The sequence below is a fragment of the Sarcophilus harrisii genome, chromosome 4 (genome assembly GCF_902635505.1).
Source record: "Sarcophilus harrisii chromosome 4, mSarHar1.11, whole genome shotgun sequence".
Taxonomy (NCBI): domain Eukaryota; kingdom Metazoa; phylum Chordata; class Mammalia; order Dasyuromorphia; family Dasyuridae; genus Sarcophilus; species Sarcophilus harrisii.
Window position 1 is genome coordinate 345092081 of NC_045429.1, and position 27391 is coordinate 345119471.

The 27391-nt window shown below is 35.9% G+C and overlaps 3 protein-coding genes across 9 annotated transcripts in view; 2 read left to right on the plus strand and 1 right to left on the minus strand.

The window, feature by feature from the left end:
* Positions 1-1621, plus strand: part of TOM1L1 (target of myb1 like 1 membrane trafficking protein) — a 56714-nt gene extending 55093 nt beyond the window's left edge. For all 5 annotated transcript variants that reach the window (XM_031966437.1, XM_012548078.3, XM_012548076.3 and 2 more), the window contains exons 15-16: positions 30-96; positions 1331-1621. In XM_031966437.1, coding sequence (XP_031822297.1) covers positions 30-93 — 64 coding nt within the window. In that variant the 3' untranslated portion in view covers positions 94-96; positions 1331-1621. The remainder of the gene's footprint in view (positions 1-29; positions 97-1330) is intronic.
* Positions 1622-1768: 147 nt separating this feature from the next.
* Positions 1769-10474, minus strand: LOC100924752 (cytochrome c oxidase assembly protein COX11, mitochondrial). Its single transcript, XM_023502159.2, has 4 exons — positions 10171-10474; positions 7667-7822; positions 3752-3877; positions 1769-3104 (listed from the first exon to the last, which is right to left on the minus strand). Exons 1-4 carry the CDS (start codon positions 10417-10419, stop codon positions 2922-2924), a joined length of 714 nt encoding a protein of 237 aa, XP_023357927.1. The 5' UTR covers positions 10420-10474; the 3' UTR covers positions 1769-2921.
* A 115-nt stretch (positions 10475-10589) lies between these two features.
* Positions 10590-27391, plus strand: part of STXBP4 (syntaxin binding protein 4) — a 217665-nt gene continuing 200863 nt past the window's right edge. For 2 of the 3 annotated variants that reach the window (XM_031966434.1, XM_031966436.1), the window contains exon 1: positions 10590-10649. The gene's annotated coding sequence lies outside the window, so the exon portion shown is untranslated. The other variant, XM_031966435.1, reaches the window with a different exon arrangement.

Genomic DNA, 27391 nt, shown 5'->3' on the forward strand with positions numbered 1-27391 from the left:
GAAAAAAATATGGCTTTTTTTTTTTCCAGAGCAATTTATGAAGAGATTGATGCTAAATGCCATAAGCCAATTCAGAATCATACAAACGGCTGAAAGGTAAATATTTCAATTTGGGATAGTGTTACCTTCCTTTAATAATATATAGTATAAATAACTTGGACAGCTAAGTGGGTCATTGTATAGTGTGCTGGGCCTGGATTCAGAAAAGACCTAACCTCAAATCCAGCCTGGTTGTGTGACCTTGGGCTGATCACCTGATACATGCCTCAGTTTCCTCATCTGTAAAATGGGGATAATTTTTTAGATAAATGTGTCAATAGCACACAATTAATGTTACTTTGCTTAATCTCTCAAATCAGGGACTGAGATATTGTCATTTCAGTAACTGAAGTGAGAACTTGGCTACATTTGCAACAAATTACTACTATCTAACCAGAAGTGTAGTAATTTACATTTGTTAGTACATATTAACATCTGTATGTTAATGTTATCTGACGTTAATATGCATTTTGATCATTAATGTTGATATTAATACATATTAATATCAGTATTATGTACACATATATATAATCCAATGGCAATGTCAGATGATCAGAGACAATATACAAGAGGTACAAGAATGGTTTCTGAGATGATTAAACAAAAGACAGTTAAGTTCTTGGTTATAAGAGAAGGCTCTCTTAGAAGGGGAAAGATATAAACACAAAAGTATCAATAAAAATCTTTTTTTAATGGGAAACTTATGGCATATAAAAGCCTACCCCAATGTAAATTATATAAACTCTTTACTATGTAGAACTTAGTAATCCTTTGACTGGCTTCTGCTGTTTAGTAATACCATAGGCCAGGCTCCATTCCTTCTTTTTTGTTCAGTAGTTTTCAGTCATGGTCAGCTCTTTGTGACCCCATTTGAAGTTTTCTTGACATCCATTCCTTCTACCTATTACTTAATATCACAAAATAGAATAAAATTTTTAATAATACTTTGAGTCAACTGAAAAATAAATTTGAAAAATCTGTTGTTGTTTTTTTTAATGTTTCTATAAAAAGTTTCTGCCCAGTCACTTTGGGCCAGTGATCATTTCCTTATTAAATAAAGAGCACCACAAATGTTAAACTTTCTCCTTCACAAAGTAATGAGCTTTTTTTTTTTTTAAGTCTTTAAAAGATTGCATAAATTTATTCAATTGATAATGTGCATAATTCCTGAAAGAGGTTTAATGCATATCTAAAAGGATTAAGGGTTGTGGATATATTCCATTCCCAAATTATCTTTAATAAAGGTTTTTAAAATAGTATAGTCATTTAGCATTCTAACTTTTTTTTGCAGATCTTTTTAGAGAAAATCATCATCATACTCCTCTGATACAGTAGATGAAAACTATTTTATTACTTCTTGAATAAATCATAAAATGTTATAAAACTGGAGTTGTAATTCAGGAAATATATTGTTTAAGTGCCTTCACTTAATTAAAATTGAATGTAAAAATAATCTTGCATTTCTGAAAATGTTTTTGGCTTTTACATTTTGAGCTAGGCCTTTTGCCTTTAATTATTGTAGTTTACATTTCATGTTTGTAATTTTCATTGGAAAATGTATAAAAGTTCCCTTTTTAAATGATTTTTAACCTTAAAATAAAATATATTCTTTTCTTTTACTCTAAAACGTATTATTTTTATAAAACAAAGATTTTCTTCATAGTAAATACACTGAAATTACACATCTGTGTTGTAAGGTAAGTGATATTAAAGGAGAAGGCAAAGGAAGTAATATTAAAAATAATTTAATACTTAACATAATCTCTTCACAAAAGAGTTTTTGATGCCAAGAAAAAGCACATAGTACCATACATACAGTGAGATGTTAATGTCCAACTGTTTGGAACCCTCACTATAAAGATAATCTAATAGAAATATTAATATACTTCATTTCTAATTTTCAATGGCATTGTTTTCTTGCCAATTAACCTCTATTAAAATACTTTAAGTATTGCAAATATAAAATAGCAATTGAATTTTAATAGGGGAAAAAACAATTTTAAAAGCTTAAAATTCAAATCATATATTTATTCTTTGTCCTGGATTTAACTGTAACTCTTTTGCTTCTGTTCACTTATAGTGTGATGACTATTTTTAATAGTTTTGTCAGGTTAGTAGTTTACCCTATATGCTGCCACTGCACTTAAAGCCTGAAGTTAAAAATAAAAAAAAAAAAAAAGAAAAATATTTCTCATTTCTCAGATATGGCACTACTCTGGGGAAAAATATCACGGAACAACACTTTTGAACTGACTGAGGAGGTTTCTTTTTGATTTAATTTGACCTGTGATTTTAAAGGTTACTGACATCAGAAGCTGATTAAAAAACAAAACAGAACATAATCGTGTATGTCAAAATGACAGAGTGAAAAGACTTGGCTAGTGGAAAACTTGAGATCTAACCACTAACTTATTATGTAATATGCTAAGTAAATCATTTCATCTCTTAGGATTTCAACATCTTCATTTTTAACAAGAAATGAATGAGATGATCTATTAATATACTTAAAAGCAGCTTTGGTATTTACTTGTGATCTTAGCAAATCATCAGCTCCATATTTATTGCATATTTATGAAACTGAGTGGATTTTTCTTTTTCTGATAAAACATCCCCCCCAAAAAGAACTTGAATGCTATTTTACAATATGACTTTAAGTTGAAATTTGCACCTAGAGTTTTATTCAGTAGTATCTCCATTCTTATGGTCTCATACAAACTAAAATATTAAAAGTAATTTATGAGGAAAATATTGCAGGTATGTAGTGATTATGATTTTTGCCTTATTAATATTCTTTCAAAAAGAGCTGAGAACATGATTGCTCAAAAAATTATAAAACTAAGACAAAAGAGTTAGGAAAGGGCAAAGGAAAGATACTTTTCATTTCAATTAAAACCTGGGACTGGCAATGTATGTCCTTCTTTTGCTTCGAAAAACGTGTAAGAGAGAGTGATCACATCAACTTTTGCCATTTTTGGATCTTCAGCAAATTCAGGATCAATGAAGAAAAATACAGGCATATCTACTTCTTCTTGAGGATTAAGCCTTTGTTCTTCAAAACAAAAGCACTAGAAATTGGAAAGAATAGTTAACTTTTCTATTTGTACAATTATAGAATTCATGACTTACACTGAAAACAGTATTTTTTAATTTACTGTCATTACTTTATCATTCTAGAATTCAATACAGAATTGGTAAATTTTAAATTTGTTAAGACTACTGGCCGAATTTAGTTTTATACAGCTACAGTCTGTTAAATTATTTAGGCAAAAAAACACTTTTTTTTGCCTTTGTTGTAAGAGCTTTAAGTTGCTCTAGAGCCCAGCTTCTTAAACTGCATTGCCACCTCATATGGAATATTGTAACTGAATGTGGGGGTCATAAAATTATGATTATCAGCGAATGTTTGATTTGTGTATAACAATTTTATATACTTATAAACCTGGAATCACATAAAAATTTTTTGGGTAATAAGGGGTCACGAGAGTAAGAGACACCCTGTTCTAGAGGATTAATCATTGAAAATCTTGGACAAGTAATCAAAGGGGAAAAAAAACCCCAAAGTTTTGAATGAATTTATGCTTATATTTGGAGTAGTATGGCTTTCAAGATTATGTTCCTTTTTTCAGTTATCCAAAAGATAACAATAAACTGAGATGGCAGTTATGCTATCTATACCTTAATCTTTTTTATGAAGAGTTTTTACTTAGCATACCTGTATTTTATTAAAATACTGTCCAGCTTCAAATGGCACAACATTATATGTAGATATTCCAATTACTGGTTTGTCAGTAGGATTCTTAGCTTTGTAAAATGCCAATGCAGTCTCTCCTGGTGCCACCTGTTTTGAAGAAAAAATCATGTACTTTATCTACATTTAACTTTTTATCTTTCAATTGCTTATCAATTGAATCACTCCCCTCACTGTATATATAAACCTAACTGAAGTCAAAGAACATACATGACTTACAATTGAGAAAGGCAAAAGAAAAAAATTAGTCTAATTTCTACATCTTACAACTCTATAAATGGAAGCCTAGTTCAGTTCAACATACAATAAATGTCTTATGTGTAAAATGGTGCCTACTCTTATAAGCCAGAAAATAACACAAAAATAAAAAAAGTAAAACACAAAAAGTATTAAAATAATAGAAAAATAACACAAAATAAGCTTATTTGAGAGATTTAAAAAAAAAAAAAAGGATTATTTTCTAAAGGTCTATGTGTGGAAGGAAGATTATTGCTATTTAGGGAAGATTCAGGAAAACTTCCAAGATTTAATTTAAAGCTAGAAGGTTTACCTGAGCATGAACCTCTTCTACAAGGATCATGCCAAACAGCTATATAGCCTTTACCTAAAGAGCTCCTACACTGGAGAATTTTCTACCTTCTGAGAAAGACAATCTCAATTTTGGCCAGCTCTATTAAAAGTTTTTCCTCACATTGGACCAAAATAATCTACTTCTTAATTTTTCCCTATTGATCTCCGATGAATCATTCATTTGTATATTCATTCAAGATTAAGTACATATGTCTTTAGAGCACTGCGCTAGGTAGTAGGAAGCTTAAGTTTGGATAACACAGGGCCTTTAGGGCACTGGGCTAGGTAGTAGGAAACATAAGTTTGGATTAGACAGGGTTCAGAAGTTTATAATACAGTAGGTAAATAACTACCACAAGTAACTACGGCACAAATGAAGTAGATTTGCCACAAAAAAGAAAAAAAAAAAGCTACATAAGAGCAGATGCTGTTTCCAACCAGGAAAACTGAGGCCAATATTTTGAGGTGGACAGGAATTCAACAGGTAAAGAAATAGAATGGTGACCAAGCACAAAAGACAGGGTAGACCACTTTTACTAGAATAATTACTGACATTTTTATTGTACTTAACAGTTCAAAAAGTATTTAAATGCAATAACTCATTTTATCCTTATAACAACTCCATAAGAAACTATAAGCATTATGCCTATTTTATAAACGAGCTATCTTAACGTAACCCAAAGTAGGATTCACACATACTTCCCTTGACTCTAATGCCCTAGTTCCTAAAGTATACTGCCTCTGGAACTCAGGCTAAAATGGAAAAAAAGCAATACAAGTTTATCACCTGATGGAACAAGAGTAGACAAACTAAAAAGGTAAAGCAGAGTCAAAGGCTCTGTCCAAAAGGAAGGACACATATTTCAGTGGGATATCCAAGTACAAGTATTCTTGAAGGCAGCTAGAAATATATGACTAGAACTCAGAAAACAAAGCTAGGTTTTCTAGCTTTAGATTTAGATTTAGAGGTTTTCTGCATAGAGTTGGAATGAACAAGATTGCCAAAGGAAAGACTATAAATAGAGATGAAGATCAAAGGCACACCCTTAGGAAATATAAGCAATAAGAAAGCAGGAAGTAGACAAGCTGGTGAAGGAATGGTCATATGGGAAAGAAGACTCTCAAACCAAGGCAAGAGAAAAACTATTCAGCAAACAGGAGTAATCAATCGTGTTAGAAACAGCAGAGAGGTCAAAGAGGAAGAGGACTTGGAGGAAAAAAGCCAGTATAACTTCAGGGACTCTGAGGACATTGGTGAGAGAATAATTTCAGCAGAATGAATTTAGAAGCTGGATTTCAAAGAGCTGAGAAAATGGAATAATGACGAAATGAAGGCATCTGCAGATAAAGATGGGCCAGTCAGTTCTAATAGATTTGTGATGTCTGAAAATGCCATCCACATCTAGAGAGAGAACTCTGAAGATTGATTGTGGATCAAAGAAGAGTATTTTCACTTTTTTGTTATTTGCTTGTTTTTTTCCCCCCTCTCATGCTGTTTTTCTTTTGATCTGAGTTTTTTTTTTTCCCTCAGCATGACAAATATGGAAATGTTTAAAAGAATTACATGAATTTAACCTCTATCAGACTGCTTACTCTCTTGGGGGCGGGGGAGCAGGAAAGGGAGAAAAATTTGGAAATAAGGTTTTGTGAAGATGAATGTAGAAAACCTCTGCATGTATTTTGGAAAATAAAATACAATTAAACATTAAATAAACAAACATGGGCCAGTGCCTGGATAAACTAGAAGGAGCATTTTTAAAAAAAAGGATATTAGGTATCTGAGCAGATTTGGAAAGCAATAGAAAGGTGTGAAAAAAAAGGTAAGATTAAAGATGCCCTGAAAAAAGAGGAACTGTCTTCAGAAACAGAAGCTTGGAATGAAAAGGATCAAGAACCTATATATAAGGCTTAGTGAAAAAGTGATACCTCCATTATCTAAGCTTTTAAAAAAGGTGATATTCCAACAAGAATTGAAGAATGGAGGAGAGGAACCTGAAGAAGCTAAAGCAAGATGCCCTCAATCTCCTGAGAAAATTTAGGCTAGCTTCTATTTAACTGAATAAGAGTTTGGGGGACAAAAGAAAAGCTCTGAAACACATTAGGGAATGAATGAATCACTGAAGATAAAGAGAATAGACAGAGTAATGAACTTTTAGTTGTGATATTGAGTGTATCATCATCCTTAAATTTTATCTTCTCAATATTAAATAATACTAGTATAGCATGCTCGCCAGATCACTAACAAGCCTAATCATATAGCTCATATATCAGAATGTTAGAGATACAACTTTTAAGAAGGGAAAGGAAAAAGTGCAAGGAGCCCATAAATGAGAGAACTGAAAGGAGGAATAAGAGAAATATCAAGAGACTGTATTGACTTTGAAGCCAAGAGTAACAAAAATATCCAAAAGGAAGTAGTCAATGGTATCAAATGCTGCAAGAAAGGTCACTGGGTGGGAATTTTAAAAAGGTTGTTGACCAAAAGGTTGTGACCTTTTGGAGAGCAATTTCATAACGTAAGGAGGATAGGTATTGAAAAGAAAGCAGATGATGACAAAGTGGAGGCATCATTAAGTGTAAAAACTTTCTCAAGATGGCAGTCATGGGGGAGAGAAGATGAGAGTATCTAGTTGGAATAGACATATCAAGCAAAGATTAAGGAGCTAGGACATAGAGAACTGATCATGTTTGCAGGCAGATGAACAGGTCAAACAGGGAGGAAGAAACAAGAGGAATGAAAGACAGGTAATGTTTAGAGGGAAGATTAAGTGAAGTTTGAAATTAAAGGAGGAAAAAACAGTTTTGACTATTCATTAAAGAGAATATACAATCTATTAAGTTATTTTAATCAAGATTTTATAGCAGTGATATTAAAACTCACCATGATAATTTCATTAGAATTCAGATCCTGAAACACTGAGACATTCAGTTCTTGGAAGCAATGGTGAAAAGAATGTATGGAGAGAGAGAAACTAGGCAGGGATAAGAGAGAGGAAGGAAAGAGATCAAGAGGAAGTAGGGGGGATGAAAGAGAAAAACACATTAAAGTGATTAATACTAGTCATAATTTTAAAATATTTAGATGAGTGATTTCCTAAAGACTTGAAATTACTTAAAAGTACCATTAAAAATTTATTTTTGATTAAAGTTATTGAATCTGGTCCTATCTCTAATGCTACCCCTCCCCTCCAATACTTCTCTCTGGGCTTTAGCTTACTCATTTGCATTATTAGAGCTTGAATGAGATAAACTTTTACGGTTTTTTTTTCTGACATTTAGCACAGACTATTAAATGTGTCAATCACTTACATATATTTCTGTTTGTTGAGGCCTAAAATTCCATTGGAGACTTGCATGCACATCTGCATTAAAGGTGACTTTAACAATTCGATCTTTAACAGGTATCATCGTCTCAATCTGGTCTGAAGCATGACCAGCTACAGGTGACCCACCGAGTCCTGTAGTCTGGGGGAAAAAAATTATTACAAAGTATATTAAAAACAAGACATTTTTATAGAGATATGTCATAATCATGAAATGTCCCTTTGAAACATTATTATAGGATTAAAGGATCCCTGATCAACTTGGATTAGTGAGGATAGAAAACCAGGCCTAGTCAGGAAGACTCGCCTTCCTCAATTCAAATTCAACCTCAGATATTTATTAGCTGTGAGACCCCAAGCAAGTCATTTAATCCTGCTCATCTCAATTTTCTCATCTGTAAAATGAGCTGGAGAGGGAAATGGCAAACTACTATAGTATCTTCACCAAGAAAACCCCAACTGGGGTTTCAAAGAGTGGATGGAACACAGCCAAAACAAACGAATAATCACAAAGCTCTATAGCCAAAGATCTACCTCAGAAGCTAAGTACTTTTTTGGAGGGGGAGAAAGGCAGATGGGGTTAAGTGATTACCCTGGAATTACACTGTGTGGGGCTAGATTTGAACCCAGGTTCTTTAGACTGCCTAGCTGCCCCTCCAAAACCATAGATTTTTCAACCAAGTCTTGATGCTCCAAAACATGATTTCTTTCCATCAAATCCCAATGATGCAGCGAATTACTATTTTAAAAAAATAAGTTTTAAATGCATTTAAATTACAACTGTAACAATGGTCCTAATTGCTTTAAAACTCATAAACACACTATCCTACCATTTAAATTTCTGTTATAAGTGTATGAAATTTTCATACAGATAAGTATGAAATGTCTGCATTTGTACAATTATTTTACTTTTTAAGTGTTGAACACCTTAATTTCCAGTTCTGGTCACTTAACAAAGAAGGTACCACTGATTAACAAAGGTCATCTGGGGCTTTATTCTAGTGGTCACATCCCTAAGGACCCTTCTGGTCTAGCTCTCTAGTTAGTTCTAGAGCCATCTAATTATATTCAATCAAAAGCATTTATTGTGTTGCCAGCACTAAGCGAAGTATGCACATATAAAAGAATAAAAGTTCTTGTTTTAATTTTAAAGAACATACATACATATACATATATATGTATGTATGTATGTATTTACAAAACATACAAAGCAGATACAAGAGCAAGGTTATGAGACAGCAGCACTATCAGGAACAGTCTGGTTGGTAAAAGATGGCAACTCAGTTGAATCTTAAAGGAAATTCCCAGGGATTCCCAAAACTGGAGGTGAGAAAGCAGTGTATTCTAGGAAAAGGCAACAGCCAGTGCAAAAAGATGGCTAGTTGTATGAAGAATAGCAAAAAATCATAAAACGCATAGGAGGAGTAATGTGTAATCAGATTGGAAAAGCAGGATGGGAACCATGTTTTAAAAAACTTTAAATAACAAAAAAGTTATGATCCTAGAGAGGGAGATATTGCGGTTCATCAAGTAGGAGGTGACACACTGAGACCTGCACTTTAGGACAATTACTTGGCAGCAATGGGGAGAATAAGTTGAAGTAGGCAAAGATAGAAAGCAGGTCAGTTTAGAGGTTATCTTAACCGTCCAGAGGAGACCTGAGCAAGGTCTGAATGGAAAGTGGTTGGATAAGGGAAGAGTTGTAAAGACACGTTGTAGAAGTAGAATTGACAAGATCTGGCAATTACCTGAGAATGTCAGGTCTCCAAAGTCAGTTGTGCTTTTGTGCTGCCTAATGAACAGCAGCTGTGTCTTCTCAAAATGTCCTGTCCCCCAGGGATCCACACAAGGTTGTGTACACAAACACCCTGTACTACATAATCTAACCTAACAACCTTACCAGTCTTCTCACACACCACTCCCCACTACGTGCTCCGAGCCAGTAAATATATTTGTTTGCAATTTAATCTCTCAGTTAGACTGTAAGCTCCTGAGGGCAGGGGCTCCCTACGGCCAAATAGCAAACATTTAACTATCTCTTGAATGGAACTTAATGTTTGCTGAAAGAATGAACGAACAGTCCAACGGGCTGTGTCACAAAAGGGAAATCTCCAGGGCAAGGTGCGGGTCAACAGCATTACAAGCTACATGGAACACAGAGAAAAGGCTCCGGACAGAGCAACTGTAGCTTGCATTCACTTAGCAGCTATTTTAAAATTCACAAGGCACTTAGCCGAAGTTATCTCACTAGATCCGGATAAGGAGGCAGAAAGAGGTGGGTGCTGGGTTTTTTGAATCCCCATATTACAGGTGAGGAAGCTGAGGCCCGGAGAGGCGGAATGACTGGACCGGGGACACAGGCGCGTGCGAAGCCGAGCTTGGGGCCGACATCGTTCCTAGCAAGGGCCCTCACGGGCTGCGTGACCCAGCCCCTCCCGGCTCTGGGCCTCAGTTTTCGCTCCGAACTCGGGCTCCCCTTAGCCCTCCTACCTGGCAGTAAAGGCGGTAGAGGGGCACGGCGGCGTAGGAGGCCCCGATCATGCCCACGGCGGCCGCAGCCATGTACGTGAGCACCGTGCGATTCCGCCGCCGCCATTCCTGCTCCTGCTCTCGGGCAAACGGATTGGTGCTCTTGAGCCTCCACCGCGGCGGCCGCGCTTGAGGGGCTGCGACCCGACCGCCCCACCAACCCCAGCAAGCCCCGAGACGCTTCCAATGGGGCCGCCCCAACACCGCCATGGAAACCGGGGCAAAGCGCCCGAGCCCCACTTCCGGCTTCCGGTAGCGCGAGATTTCCCGGTGCCGGCTCGAGAGTGGCTGCCAGGACTTCGTGACGTCAGAGTACGGCGTCGGCGTCGGCGTCGGCGTCAGCGGCTTATTCCAGCCAGCTCCCGCGGCGGCCGCGACGACTCCTTCAGTAGCCTCGGCTTCAGGGGACGTGCTACGGCGGCCGGGCGGCGAGGTTGTGGGTGAGTTCGCGTTTCGTTCCCGAACTCGAGCCCCTCCCCATCCGGCCCCCAAACACCTGAGCTTCAAGTTCCGCGCGTGGATTCCTCCTTGCTACCGAGCCTCTCCCTCCCGAGTCGGGGCTGGAGTTCCTGCTTGATGGGAGACCCCCGGCATCACGCGCCCCTATTCCTAGTGACCTCTCCCGACGGAGATGGGAGGTAGACTCTGAGAACCTGAGTGCGAATTGCGCCTCTGTCTTTCTGTTGTTGTGTGACCTTAGGAGCATCTCCCAACCTCTCTGATGCTCATTTTCTAAGCTGAGCAAGGGGCGACTTGGACTAGACCTTTTTTTTTTCTTTACTTTTTTTTTTGGGGGGGGGGCGGAATTGACCTCTTTTAGCATCTTACTTTTACTTTTTTTTTTAGCATCTTACTAAAACGCATTTATTAAGCATCGTGTTAAACGCTGGCGCTAAGAGAAAAACAAAAAAGTCAAAAGGCAGCCCACGTTTTACAACGCATAAGAATGCATATGATTTCAAATCAAATTAGCAAGCGTTTATTAAGAGCCTACTATGTGCCAAAAAAAAACTACTGTGTGGCAGGTGCTGTGCTCAAAGCTTTATAGGTATCACAGGGAGGGAGGAGCTATCTTTATTCCCATTTTGCAGAGGAGGAAACTGAGGCTGAGAAAATTTAAGAGCCAGGACCCGGATCACAAAGCCAATACTTGTTTGAAGTTAGTATTTGAACGCAGAACTTTATGCCTCTTAAGCCCATCCGGTCTCCTAGCTGTCAATCCAAAAGCAAACAAACAAACAAACAAAAAAAAAAAACAGTTCTGGCCTCTTCTAATAGGGATAATAGTACATAAAAGCGAGCTAGCTGAAAAGGAAACCAATTATCTTGAAATACAATTATCAAAATACTTAACTTGGACAGTACCCCCTGGACTAAATAATTTTTTTAAGACTAAATTCTATTAAAAAAATTTTTTTCCCAGTTAACAGGCTTTTATTTTTGTTCCTTCCCTAACAGACAAATAACAAACCCTTCCTAACAGATATATTGGCCAGAATAAATGATCTCTAAAAATGTTTCTGCTTCAGTGTTCCCACTCTATCGATTTAAGGACCTATCTTGATTCAACAGAAAAATGCAATAAGATTTTTGGGACCCCCTGTACAATAAAGATATACACATTCATAAGATTATATTTAGAACAGGAAGGGTCCTTGAAGGCCATGAAATCCCACTCCCTTATTTTACAGTTGAGGAAACCAAATCATAGAGGAAGAGACTTGCCTAGAGTCATATAGCTTAGTGTAAGGAAGATTTGAATTGGGTTCTTTCTATTAAGTCTAGCACTTTACCTATCATACCACCCTTAATTCTATTTTGAGTTCTCTGTTTCAATTATGAGCTTTTTAAAAGAATCCCTTCTTTTGTTCATCCTCTGTTTCCCCAGTGTTTAGCAGAATGCCTGGTGTGTAAATAGATAGTAAGGTCTTAGCAAATGCTTATTGTTTCATTTTCATATGAAGAACAGTTGTGGAAACTGGGAATGTTTAGACTAGAAAAGACAAGATGTAGTGTTTTTATTGGGAGGGGGGAGAAAGAGAGAAAGGAGAGAGAATTTTAGGAGGAGGGGGGAGAGAGACAAAAAGAGCTTCCAAGAGCAAGAGTATGTGACTGTGTTCAGTAAAACTCAAGATAAAATAAGACATTTTTATATGAAGAGTTGCTGTTAGTATGGATTAGACTTATTCTGCTCAGCTACAGAAATTCAGAGTTCTAGGACCCTTACCAGAGTTCTGGTTTGGAAGAAAGTGTTTTTCTAATTAGAGCTGGCCACCTTTGGTCTTAAGTTTATCACCCTCAGCCATATGTAGTGGTATAATGGAAAGACACCTAGGCTATGGAACCAAGAAACCTGGGAATGAGTTCTGCAGGCTCCTTGTCATTGTATGACCTGAGGCAAGTCCTCTTACCCACCTGAGACTTAGTTTTCTCATACATAGAATGAAACTAACATTTATATTATTTACCTTACAGTTGTAATGAGGAAAGTGTTTTGGGATTTTATATAAATATGAGCTGTAATTGTTAATCATTTAGATTAATCAGGCACTTTAGGGAAGAAATTCTAGTTTCAGGCACCTCCCACCCTGAACTAAAGAGTTGAGGTCCCTTCAGATCCTATGAATTCCTTTATGTTTGCATGTCCATTTTATGCACATGTAATTTTTTTTCCTCCAAGTTATTTTATAAGCATCTTAGAGTCATAATCACAGATCAGAGCTGGAACAAACCCTAACAGTCATTTAGTTAAACCCCTCAGTGGGGAAATGGATTCTCAGAAAAAAGTTAAATTGTTTAGGATCTTAGAGGAAATAAGCCAAGAACCATTTCTTCTTTAGCTCTCTATAGGATCTAGAAAATTGTTTCCCCCCTCTACCTTTCCTCCAACCCCACATGCAGTGTTTTTCCCTCTCCCTTTCCCTTCCATCCCTCTTTTTCTCTTTTCCCTTTTCTTCTTCTCTCTCTCACCCTTTCACTCCTTCTTTCTTTCTTCCTCTTTTCCTCTTCCCCTCTACCTTTTTTCCCTCCCTTCTCCCCCTTTTTTCCCCTCCCCCCTCTTTTTTCTCCTGTCTTCCTCTCCTCTCCTCTTCTCTCCTCTCACTGTCTCTCTCTTTATCTCTCTGCAATGTAGACAACTGAATAAATGTTCTACAGCAAAAGCTCATCCTTAAAGGCTCCTTAGGACAATTCCCAAGAACAGACAGACCAACAGGGATGCTGTGTAAATTCATCATATTTCCATGGTTTTGATTTCTGTGGTCTTTATTTAGAAAGTTCTGCATTTCATATAGCTTGCTAATATTTAGTATGGCAACAAATTGAATTTTTCATTTTTATTTTCAGTACCAAATTCTCTCCCTTCATCTATCCCTCCCCTATTCATTGAGAAGGCAGAAAATACAACAGCATTATTACATATAAAGTCATGCAAAACATTTCTACACTAGCTATGTTGCAAAAGGAAGATAATGAAGCCAATTAGGTGCATGCACAAAATTCATTATTAATGATGATCTGAGAAGAGAGGGAAGAAGCAGCTCAATTTGGAAATAGAATATAATGGAAGTGCTTATGTCTTAAGTCCATTTTCCATCCCATATATATTCCTGGTTCACTTAGTTTACTGGTTAGTGCCACCTGTACCAAAACTTTCCAACAGGTGGGATATTGGTATTGCTGAGTAATTCCAGTATGTCTTTTCTTCTTATGGCACTTATACCTGTTGTTTTTCTGTCTTTCATGTTAAGCTGATCATTGCAACATTTTTGAATGAATCAGCTTGTAATTCTATAGCAACCTGCCTATCATTTGAATTTTTAGTAGCAGTTTTAGGTGCTTATCCAAACAGTAAAATCAACAGGGCTTCATTGACCAGGATATCAGGATTCTACCCTACTACTTTCTTGGCCTCAGGGTCTACATCACCTGGCCAGTGCTTTCTTATACTACTTGTTATCCTTCCCATTCTCATGGGAGTCCATTATTAAAGAAAGTTATTATTATTGTTATTGTTACTATTATATGTGTATTAATATGAGGCTTTGGAACATCTAAAAACAAAACACAAAGCTTTAAAAAAAACTGCTTGCATTCATACTTTTATTTTAAAACAGAATCACAGGGTAGTTAATAAACATAGAAAATCCATTTGAAAGTATTTACAATCTGACTATGAAGAAAAGAGGGGAAGAGAGGAAGAAAATTGTTATTCTCCACTGTTGTCAGATACCATATTGTCACTATTATGACATTTGGGGTATACACACACACACATATATATAGGTATATATGTGTGTATTCATATATATACATATGTGTATATATATATATATATAATATATATATATATATTATATATATATATATATTGCAGAACTAGCCATATCTATATTGTTTGTGCATGTGTATATGTGTGTGTTAACAAGTTTTGTTTTGTTTTTTACCTTAAAATTTAAAATATTACAAATATTAAGGTATTAAGTAAATATCCCATTTCCCATTTACTTTTTTGCATGTTGGTATGCACCCCTCATGCTCCATTGAAATATAATGTTAGTGATATATTATTAAGAAATGATGTTTCTAATACAATGTCATACTATGTGATTTCAATTCATTCACTAGCTATAGATTGGGGTTATCTTTCTCTATTCTTTATATCTTAGGAGGAACAATGATGCCCCTGAATCTAAGTTGAAAGACCAATCAAATCATAATTTATTTTGTAAGTGATATGGGATGGACCTTTTTAGTTTTCAGATTCTGTTGGTGGGAGCTAGGTGGTAAAGTGGATATTGTGCTGAGCCTAAAGTTAGTAAAACTGTTCTTCTTGAGTTCAAATTTGGCCTCAGATAATTCCTAGCTGTGTGATCCTGGGCAAGTCACCTAACCCTATTTGCCTCAGTCTTTATCTCAAAAATGACCTGGAGAAGGAAATGTAAACCACTCTAGTATCTTTGCCAAGAAAACCCCAAATGGGATCACAAAAAAATTGGACACAACCAAAATGATTGAATGAAACACATTCTACTGTTGGCTTATATAACTGGGACTTATGGAGCCCTACAGTTTCTGAAAGTTTAGAACTTATATACCACTTAAAGAGCAATAAATTGGCACATGATAGGTTGTCAATAGGTTGCAACACATATCAAATAAGGAAATACTAAGAAATATTCTAAGGAAGGGAGGACATTAACAAAATGCGTGATGGGGAAAAAATTGGCCTGGCCATTTGGCAAATGAAAAAGATAGCTGTTGGACATCTTGTATGCTCCTTGATGTTCTTACAATGTCCAGAAAAAGTACCTAAACTTATAAGAAGACATAGAGTATAGTCACACAGGATGGCAGAAATAGATGAGTTCTAGAAGGAATATCCACATCCCTGAGCTCATGAATCCATTTGAATATAAGGTATGGACTGAACCATTTAATCTCATTTTGTGAATGGTAATACTCTAAAGATTCTTCAGAACCCCAGAAGTATCTTGTAACTGGAATAGCAGCATGGTGGGAAAAGACTTAGAAATGATGTTCTTAGGATTTGAGTTCAAACTCCAGTTCTATCATATCCTATATGCGTGAGATCTTGAATGAGTCCATTTTAGTTCATCAAATGTTATTTTGAGAAATGGATTGTAACATTCAAGTCAATGAATAAATGAATGCATTATACCAAGGTAAATTGAATAATTTCTGTTTCATTGTCCCATCATCAGTCAGTTTGACTGAGGGTACCTATGTGAATTACATGCTGATGAAATTGTACCACAAAAATTAGGCAGATCAGCAGGTGCTCTGAGAGAGAAAGATGGGGGGTGGGAGGGAGAGAGAGAGAGAGAGAGAGAGGAGAATGAATGAGAATAAAGAAGAGAAAAACGGTATGTGAGAGAAAAAGAAAAGAAAGAGAGAAGGAAAGAGGGAGGGAAGAAGGAAGGAATGAAGGAAAAACAATATCTCAGACATAGGATTCTATGGAGAGTTAACACTGCAGACCCTGACATACACAGGTATACTATAAAGTGGTCTGCAAATTTAAAAAGAGTTGAAGTCCAAAAGTTTGGAACTTGGAAAATATTTCCCCATAGAATAGTGCTATTATGGTCTCATTTGATCTTCCCAACATCTCTTTCAGAAAAAAAGGACAAGAATCAATGTGTGTTGACAAAGTCTGTGCCAATTTGTGCCCACAAGATGATATTCCTGTCTCTTGGGAAAGGATTTGTCCTATGCATGAGACAGTTTCTTAGGATTCATGTGGAGTCCATGCTGTGAAATAAAGGCAGTCAGTGGCCTTCAAAATGCACCTTAGAATGCTTCTCCAACTACAAGGAATTCAGTTGCACACCTACTAGCAATATTAGACCAGTTGGGTCGGTGCCAACCTTTAAGTGATTTATTCAAGTTGGCAAACCATTGCATGACTGTTATGTGAAGACAACAGTTAATGCAGCATAGTTTCTTGAACACCAGATTTAGAAACCAGAAGTCCTGCTTCTAACACTTAGCAGCTGTGTGATCACGGACAAGTCCAATAATCTATCAGTGCAGCCCAGCCCCCATCTCAGATTGCCCTGAAAAATTAAATTACCAAAGCTATTAGTCTGCATCTTGGAAGGGGCTGGAGGAAAAGGTGAAGTTTGCATACTGGGGAAAACAATGAAATAGAAGATCTGGAACACATCTACCCACCCACCCATGCCTGTGAAGTACAAGACATTTTATTTTTTATTTTTTTATTTTTTTGCTGAGGCAGTTGGAGTTAAGTGATTTGCCCAGGGTCACATAGCCAGGAAGTGTTGAGTCTGAGGCCAGATTTGAATTCAGGTCCTCTTGACTTCAGAGCTGGTGCTCTATCTACTACACCAAATACCTATCCCTGTACAAGACATTTTAAATGAAAAGCATTTCATTATATTGGGGATTCATTTCAAACATGGATCAGACTAGATAGCCTTTGCCATCCCTTCTAACTAAAATTCTATTGTCATGGGACTGCTTTGTTCTTCCTATCAGTTGAATTCAGACAGTGGTCCACGGTTGTTTCTTCTCCCTCTCAATAAGAAGCTACCATGCATCTCAATCAGAAGTGGATTAAAATTTAGGTTCTGCTACCACTGTGACCAGAGATAAGTCATTTAAGCTTAGAGGATGTTGATTTCTTCATATGTGAAAGGAGGAGACTTAAATAAATTTATCTCTAAAGTTCCTTCATGTTTTAAATCTACTGTTCTATGACTATGAATCTCTGTTTTAAAGCTTTGTAAACTTTTGCTCTAGAATTCTGTTGGCTTGTACTCTAGAAGAGTGGCTGTGTTTCATTTCTGTCAACAGCCTCTCTATTGGGGAAACGAAGGAAGAGTTAAGTATTCCCTTCCCCAACCCTACAGGAGAGAAGTGTCTCACTGATCCCATTTTCCTCATGAATTGCTCTTTGAATGAAGGACAAAAAGGAGCTGGTTGAGATTTCCCCACCAAATGATGGAACTAGGTCAAAAATAGAGGAGAGATTCCTTAACTCTTTTCTACCAGTAATATTCCTTATTAATTAAGAAATGGGAGGGAGCCAAGAACTGATGAAGTTCTCCAACTTAGTACCCATCTGGGAAAGGATTAAAGGATTTAGCATCTAGTGAACCCCTCTTCCAAGGGAGGCAGTTCCTTCCCTGAACTCTTCTTGCGGTCAAGATGGTGAGTAACATAGGGAAAAGAAGGAAAACGGGTGGAATCCTAAGAGATCTTGGAATAGTTTATTTGGGAACATCTAACCTTTGTATTAACTGCACCTTCATAGCAAGTGCTGGGTAATGAGAAAAACTTGAATTCAGATCCATCTTTAGATTCTCACTAGCTGTTCGTCCTGGGTGAGTCCCTTAACCCCATTTGCCTCAGTTTCCCCATCTGTAAGAAGAGCTGGAGAAGGAAATGCAAACCACTCCAGTATCTTTGCCAAGAAAATCTCAAAAAAGTCACAAAGAGCCAGATGTGACTGAAAAGTTACTGGGCAAGGCAAAGTAGCCTTTGGGTGGGAGGGTTATGGCTCTGGAGGAGAGAGGTAGGCTGGTAGCTTTGCATACTCTGCCTCACCTAAACCTAATTGATTTGCAAGTCATCATATCACCTTCCTAATATAATGATTCTCTTTGAAAATGAAGGACAAATAGTAACCTGGTAGTAGCAGGATCTTACTTTCAAAAGGAAAGCTGCCTGATACTGAAAGGAGGAAGAGAAATACAGACTGACTACCATGTTTCTTTGCCCAGTATAAGACAGAAGGAGGACTGTGCTTGGGGATCCCCATCCAGATGGATCTACAAGAGGATGTGGCTAAAATTTTAAATCTAAAAAAAATTGCTTAGACTCCATGCTGGACTCCATCCTGTCTAGCCCTCTTTTACAGAGTCCAGAGACAATGAAGAGATCATGTAGGTTAGGTAATAATAAAGCTAGGATTTAAATTTAGCTCCTCTTGACCACAAAATCAATGTTCTTTGCAATGTGTTGTATTGCCTTGCCAGAATCAATGGAACCCAGAAGCTTGGTTTTCTTCCTTAAAGGCAGGTCAGAAACAAGTTAACTTTTTTGTAGCTGATTTAAGTTACATCTTCACAAACTAACATGGGTACCAGATATAACACAACTTGTACATTAATTGTTTGACAATTTTCAAAATGCTTTTGTAACAATGACCCAGTGAGCTTGATGTGTGGCAGGGGATGTGCATACTTCTGTTTTATGAATAGATAGATATATTTCAGATGAAAACAATAAGACAGTTCTCAAAATATAAGTTTCAGAGCCATTGGTGATGTTCCTCAAGGTGGGCACTTTTTCACTTTGATCTTTGTGTTCCAATACTTAACCCAGTCCCTGGAACATAGTTGGTGCTTAATACATGTGTATTGATTGATTGAATGAATGACTGTGCCCAGCACCTGACACACAGCAGTCTTAATAAATGCTTATTGAATTGAGGGGAAAAGAAAAAAATAATGGTTCTTTCTAATCTCTGCTCCCATGTGCCTTCCTTCAGAGATTCTCTTCCATTCATTGTATATGTCTTGGATGTCTCTACTTTTCTTCATTGGAAAGCAGTTGCTAAGTTTTTGCTTTTCTTTGTATTCTCACTGATTAGTATAGTATTTGATTCATAATAAATGCTTGTTAATTCACTGTTAAAGTCAAGAATTGTATGTTTTGTTTTGTTTTTTATTTTTTTCTTTGCATCCCTAAAACTTAGTATAATGCCAGATACATAGTAAGCACTTAGTGAGTGTTTGCTGATAGAATGAAGAAAAAGGGGGAAAAAAACACCCCTTCACAGCATTCTTTTCCATTAACTTCAAATTTACAAGAAGAGAAGGATCCATTGTTTCTTTGGTGTGGAGAATTCCTAGTGTGAGAATTGCCTCTATCAAAGTCTGTTGTAGTAAATAAATCTTCAGGAGTTTTTTGAGACACATAGAGGTTAAGTCTCACAGCTACTAAGTGGGAAGTGAACCCATGATTACTTGTCTTCCAAGCTTAGCAATCTGTCAGATACCACATTTTCTTTCCTTTTAAATCATTCTATCTTCAGATCAGATTCAGAACTGGAAGAGGTGGAAAAGAGCATTTATATATTCTAATCTCTCTTCATTTGGGGAAGGAATTTAGCTTAATTGACATGTGTAACATGATTAATTTGAAATTTGAGTGCATAAAAATGGCAACCAAATATTTTAGAAAAGTAGAGGCAGAGTTACATAATGAAAAAAACCACTGCGTTTGGGGTTGAGAGACCTGGATTTTAATCGAAACTCTGTTATTTATCCTTTGTGCCCCAGAACAATTGATAAATGCTTGCTGACAGTTCAGATCTCTGAATCTTATTATAAAATAAAAGATTTAGACTGCATGATTTCTAAGATCAGATTTATAATCAGGAATTCAAGCACCCAGTGTGAAGGGATCTTCCATTACTTTAGGGAAATCCTCTTCTGTCTTTGGAATAGACTCAGCCCAACTCCAAAGTCTCCAATTGATTAAGAGCCAGATAAGTATTCTTCAGATGGTCCTAAAGGCACCTATTTTCAATAACAGAGGGACTGTACTTCTCTGATGTCCCTAAGCTGCTTGAGAACTGTGCTGCCCCTTTCTTCTTGGAGCCACATCAGATGCTGTTGGTCCTTGTTCAACTTCCCTGGAGGGCCATTACAGAGGAGAAAGCATGTGCCTTTACTTCATTAGGTGGAAACTTAGTAGCCCATGGAAGTTGGTTTGTTTTGAACTTTCAGTAATATAAACCTAAAAGATTCAGAGTCCCTTTTTATTAAGTTACTTTTATTTCCTTACTAATTTTCAACTAGTAGAACCTGATTTCTGTAAAAGCATTTTGAAAATCTTGGATGAGACCCAAAAGTTGTTCAGTATTCAATATTCAATCACTAACCAAATTGTGGGAAATAATTGGTTCCATATATACATTTATTTACATATTCTAATGAGATTTATTTCTCTATACTGCTAACATTCACAATCACGTCTCTTATGGTCCTTGGCCTGCTTTTTAATGATTTCATCCTTCACAAAATCAAAAACTATCTTTAAATTTGGACTTATTCATCTTAACTCAAGCCCTATGGGTACTGCAACTAATATTGCTGGAAAATTTCCTCTTGTTATTTCTGACAAGTTTTTAAAGGCCTACTTTTAATTTGATTTTATTTTCCCACTAAGAATACATTAAATGAATGCCCTATGGATAAGTCACCAGACCCATCTATGGTATACCCAATATACCAGTCATCCAATAAATGTTATTTTGTAAGTTCTTTATGTTTTTAGCACATCATGACCCAAATCCAGTGCAGAATTATGAAACAGTATCATTTGCTGGACCTATCATTCTTTTTTATTCCATTATATTTAATTGTTTTCAAAATAATCTTGTTTTGCTTAATGCCATGTTTTTGCAGAGCAGTTGGCTATGTCAGGCAGATATAACTGTATTTTGTTCCTTATACTTATCTTTTGTTCTTAAACTTCAATAAAGTAGGAAGTCTAGAAGCATTTAAGTCCAAACATAGTACGAGCCACTATTCTAGACTCTAGATTTTGAGAAGTTTGGCCTACTTTTCCTTTCACACTGACCCAAGTCATATGGGGAAGGATTTAAGCTGCCTCTTGTTGAATGTGGTTGCCTATGCCCTCAGTGAAAAGGGACAGAGTGGCACTGTAGAAAGTATGCTTATATTTGAAATCTGAGGACATGAGTGGAATTCCTGCCTTCCCACTTATGTCTGTGCAAGAATAGGCAAGTCAGTTAAACTCTCAACCTCAATTATTCATCTGCAAATCTAGAAAATTGGACTAGATGCCTGGCTCTAGATCTCTGATCCTCTGCTTTCTGAATACTGTAGAATGGACATATAAAATTCAAAGATTTTTGTAGATGTTGACCATTAAATTTAGGATTGGTTCATAATCAGATCTATAAGAAACAATGCAATAGAAAAATAATATTAAAAAGTGAAAATGGGATTGTTTTAATTTAATTGGATTTCTGATGTACCCAGATTTCAAAAGAACCATTACTTTGATACTGCATTGAAGAAGCTTTAATTTAAAATTCTAGTGATAGATTTTTACCATCAAGTATATGACTTTCATGATGTGTGTATGCATGTGTGTGTGTGTGTGTGTGTGTGTGTGTGTATCTTAATATATTTAATAATATTACATTTTGTCTGGATTCCTCACACAAAGAATAAGGGGCTGTCCACTTGAAGTAATTATCTGCCCTTTAAAGTACTTGGTAGTTAATAACTACCAAAGCTGTAAAATTTGCAGTGTTTTAAATGATGTTTTTTAAATGCACAGAATTTTTTTTTTCCCATTCAAAGACGCCACACATGCTGCTGTCTTTCTATACAATTACCCTTCAGGGGTGGGGGAAAGCATTCATTATGTTGTTGCACTATGATTCACTTTACTCTGAGAGATAACTTGTAAATTATATCAGAAAGATTTTCAAAGTAGGTGAACCTGCTTCCAGTGAATAATCATTGGGGGAAATTAGAATAATGTGGGTGGCCAGTTTTCTTTAATGAGCATGGGTTTTGTTTTTGTTTTACCTGCCAAATTTTTCTTTGTTCCTTATCAAACGGAGATAAAAAGAGTAGGCTGATAGGAGAGGAAATGAGCACTTTCTTTCATTTAAATTATGGGTTAGAACTGCTTTTAAGTTCTGGAAGCTAAGAAAAATCTGAGTTTCTCTGATGTACTATCAAATAAGGTTGTGGTATTTGGGGGGGGATCCTTTTACTCTTCTTTTAAGTTATATGACCAAATTGCGAGGGGTTCTGATTACTTCACTTTTCATCATTTTACATGTTTTCTCATGCTAACCTGACTTCATATATTTTTTTAAAATAAAGGTTTTACTGGTAATTTTTATATCATTATCATTTTAGTAGTGAAGTTTGAATGGATGTACTAGTCACAGCATACAGTGCTTTATATCCCTTCATCATTTCATAGCTAGGTAATACCCCTTTATGACATGGTATAGAGATGGCCAGACTAACTCTGGCCAGAGTTAATCTCTGCCAAAACCACATCATCCTGCACTAACTTGGTAATAAACCTTTCAGCTCAGAGTGAGATTGTCCCATGGCTAGCTGATATCCAATCTATCTCCCAGGCCTATGCACTGAAATTTTTATCTCAGACATCTTGCTTCATAGCCTTAAAATCCAAAATTATCACTACTCCACAGTGTAATGTGATCTTGAAAACATTGAATAGAATTTGCATTTTCCGTATTGTTCATGAGATCATTGATTAGAGCTCAAAGGATTCTTAAAAATCATTTAGTTTAATTGCCTTATTTTAGATAAGGAATGAATTCTGGAGAGGTCAAATGACTTATCTTTTCAGATTCCCCATAATTTCAGTGCCTTTTCTTTTAATATCCATTTTATCATGTATATAACTTATTTGTACATTGTTGTTTGTTGTCTTCCCCATTAGACTGAACTCCTTCAAACCAGAAACTGTCTCTTGCTTTGTATCCTCAGTGCCTAGAATTGTACTTTATACATAGTATGGGCTTTTAAAATGTTTGTAAACTGACCATCCAAGGTCATATATGTGATAAGTAGCAGAACCAGGATTCAAATCAAGATGCTCTGCTAAGAAAAGTCTTTTCATTTCATCATTTTTTGGTGCTTGAGAAAAATTTGTTGAATTGAGTAAGTAGCTTTGTCTAGAGACCTGGGTTTTTCTTTCACCTCTGATACTAATGAATAACCATGGACCATTCATTTAACCTCTAATCCTCAGTTTTTTTGTCTTCAAAATGAGGGTGATGAAACTGTGGTACTTGGCTCATAGTTTATTATGAAGTTTAATTGACAAAGTGTATATAAAGGGCTTTGCTTTATATGAGAGTTATGTAAATGTCAGTATTAAATAGTTCTCAGAATGGTGAGAGAAAGGTTTGTCTAGTGAATTTCTTTTGACTTGTTTTAGTTTTTTCTACAGCACACCCAGGAGATGTTCAGTTAATGAAAGGAGAGGCAAGCATTGGCTTTCATAGCAACAGCTATTGTGGTTATGATCCATCATGTTGCCATCTTTCAGCATCTCTAATTGAAAAAGTGACATTAGTTTCATACTTTGTAGTAGTTTTATTTCTTTTTAACTTATCTATTTCCCAGGGAGAAGTGACCTCTCCATAATTTAAATTTTCTTAACACTTTCTTATACTTATTAGGACTTTGACTTGACAAGTGAGACCAAGTTAATGGTAGGTGACGGGCCCCAAGGGTAGGACATGTAAACCTAAGGGGTAAAAAGGACTAAACTTTTAAAAAGCTTCTTGGGTTCCACATGACTTCCTACAGGTCAGCTTCCTTCATTGGAGGATAGGATCAATCAAAAATCATTTAAAGTACCTATTATGTGCTCACTACTATATTAAGTTATAGTTATACAAAAAATTAAACAGCCTTGACTATTAAGGGATTTTATTGGAGGTGATATATGTATCTACTTAAGTATATGCAAATCATATGCAAAATAAATATAAGGTAATTAGATGAAGAGCACTAGCTCTTGAGCTAGTAGCATTTGAGCTCAGCTTTGAAGAAAACTAGAGAGTCTAATAAATGGAGGTGAAAAGAGAGGGAATTCTAGAGACAGGGAACAAAGACATGGCAGCAGGAGATGAAATGCTAGGTTTGAGGAAGAGCAAAGTCTTGTTTGACCACGTTGTGAAATCTTGAGTACTGTAAAGATAGACTGATTATTTAAAATAAGGTTAAAAAATAGATTGTCAAAGTGAGTGATTTGTATTTCATCCTAGAGAATATGTAGTTCCTGAAGGTTTTCAAGTATGGTGAACAAAGAATATTTTGGTAACCATGTGAAGGGCAGGTTACAATATGGAAAATATGTGAAAGGGGATAATTGTAATGAAACTGGAAAGGTAGCTTGGAGCTAGACTGTGAAGTGCTTTAAACATTTAAATATGAAATGCTTTAAATATATTTCGTAATACAGAATCACTAAAATTTATGTAGCAAAGAGTTAAAATTAGTAAATGTCTTTGGTCACAAGGAAAGAGGCTAGTTAAGCATAAATTATTAAAGTATATTATACATTATAAGATAATATATAACATATATATGTAATGTTATATGTTATAAAGTATTAGCATTCTGGAGAAATCAGATCCAAATAACTAAAGATTATTAATTATATAGCCAAGCTTTAAAAAAATTTTTTTTTGCATGGCAATTTTTCTGAAACATTGTATCACTACATAGGTTTATATGAACATTCCTTATGTTCTACTAGATTTCTGGAATCAGAGTATCCACTAGATGGCGTGCTTGATCATTTATTATAGAGCTGGATGGAAAGTTTAGCTCTCCAATTCAACAAACTCTTAATAAGCAAGTATTCTTTGTAAATTGTGGTGTTTTTCTTCTTTAAAATAAAATATAATGGTTCTCTCTAGGAGCAGGTTTCTTGAGGAGGTTTTCTGGAGGCAGCCTTAGTTTCAGTTAAAAGTAATAGTCACCCAAATGCAGCCAGGTATTAAAAGTTCAGATCTTTTATTGCTTCCTCCAAAATAGCCCAGTTAGTTTTCTTAGAGGCCTCTCTCTCTCCTTGGTTCTAAGAGCTCTTGCAGCTTTGTCCTTTGCTTCTGCCTCTGCTTTCTTCAGACTCCAGCCAGCACCAAGGTGGAAGATGCAATGAATCTCTCTTGCCTCGGAGAGAGGGCTTGTGGGCTTCCTCCCAGAGTGCTCCTCTCCAACCCCTGGCAGTGTTCGAAGTAAGTCACCCGAAGCTAAGAGCCTCTTTATATATATGATCTCCTAAAGGTTAACTCCTTCTTTTGGAGGCCAGGGCTTAAGGGAGGTGTGAATTCGGATATCTCATACTACACCCTGAAATCTCCCAAACATGAACTCCAATGAGTACTTAAATACTTCTTGCTTATATGAGCTCTTTAAAGATGTGAACACAAGCATTGTTTCTATCAGTTATGCTTAGTATCTTGTTTCAGGTTCTGTTAACACTAGAATTCCAACAGTAAATCATTGGGTATATAAAAATGAACAACAAAACAATGCTTTCCCTTAAGGAATTTACAGTATAATTGGAGTTATTTGACTTCACACAAATATACAAGTACACAAATAAGTAAGCTATAAGATAGAATGTAATAAGAGAAAAGCTGTTTAGGAAAATTGCCTTATTTTCTTCTTTTCTTTAATAATTGTTTTTTATTTTTGAAATACATACAAAGATAGTTTTCTACATTCACCCCTGAAAAACCTTATATTCCACATTTTTCTCTATCCCTTTCTCTCCCTCCCTCCCCTACACAGCAAGTAATCTAATATAGGTTAAACATGTGCAATTCTTCTAAACATATTTCCTCATTTATCATGCTTCACAAGAAAAATCTGATCAAAAAGGAAAAAAAGTGAGAAAGAAAAACCCAAACAAACAGCAACAAAAAAGATGAAAATGTTATATTATTATTATTTTCATTCATTCTCCATAGTCCTCTCTCTGGATGCAGATGACTCTCTTCATCCCACATCTATTGAAATTGGCCTGAATTATCTCATTGTTAAAAAGAGCCAAGTCCATCAGAATTGGTCCATAATCTTATTACTATGTATAATGTTCACTTAGTTCTACTTCACTTAGCATTAGTTCATGTAAGTCTCTCTAGGCCGTTTTGAAATCATCCTGTTGATCGTTTCTTAAAGAACAATAATATTCTATACCTTCCTATACCATGACTTATTCAGCCATTCTCCAACTTTTGAGCATCCATGCAGTTTCCAGTTCCTTGCCACTAAAAAAGGGCTGCTACATTTTTGCACATGTGGGTTCTTTTCCCTTTTTTATGATCTGTTTGGGATACAAGTTCAGTAGAAACACTACTGGATCAAAGGGTATGCACAGTTTGATAGCCCTTTGGGTATAGTTCCAAATTGTTCTCCAGAATGGTTGGATCAATTTACAACTCCACCACATCCGCTCCAACATTTGTCATTATCTTTTCCCATCTTAGCCAATTTAAGAGGTGTGTAGTGGTAACCTCATAGTTGTTTTAATTTGCATTTCTCTAATCAACAGTGTTTTAGAATATTTTTTCTTATGACTAGAAATGTCTTTAATTTCTTCATCTGAAAATTGTATATTCATATCTTTTGACTTTCTATTGGAGAATGGCTTGTATCCTTATAAATTTGAGTCAATTCTCTATATTTTTTTAAAATGATTTACAGACAAATTGGATGTAAAATTTTTTTCCCAGTTTACTGCCTTCCCTCTAATCTTAGCAGCACTGGTTTTGTTTGTATAGAAACCTTTCATTTAATAAAATCAAAATTATCCATTTTGCCTTTCATAATTTTCTAGTTCTTCTTTGGTCATAAATTCCTTCCTTCTCCACAGACTGAGAGGTAGACTGTCCTGTGTTCTCCTAATTTGCTTATAGTATGTCTATATTATGCGTAAATGTCTAAATTATGAACCCATTTCTCTCTTATCTTGGTCTACGAGATTAGGTATTGGTCAATGCCTAGTTTCTGCCATACTATTTTCCAATTTTCTCAGTTTTAATTTTTGTCAAATAGTGAGTTCTTATCTCAGAAATTGAGAAATC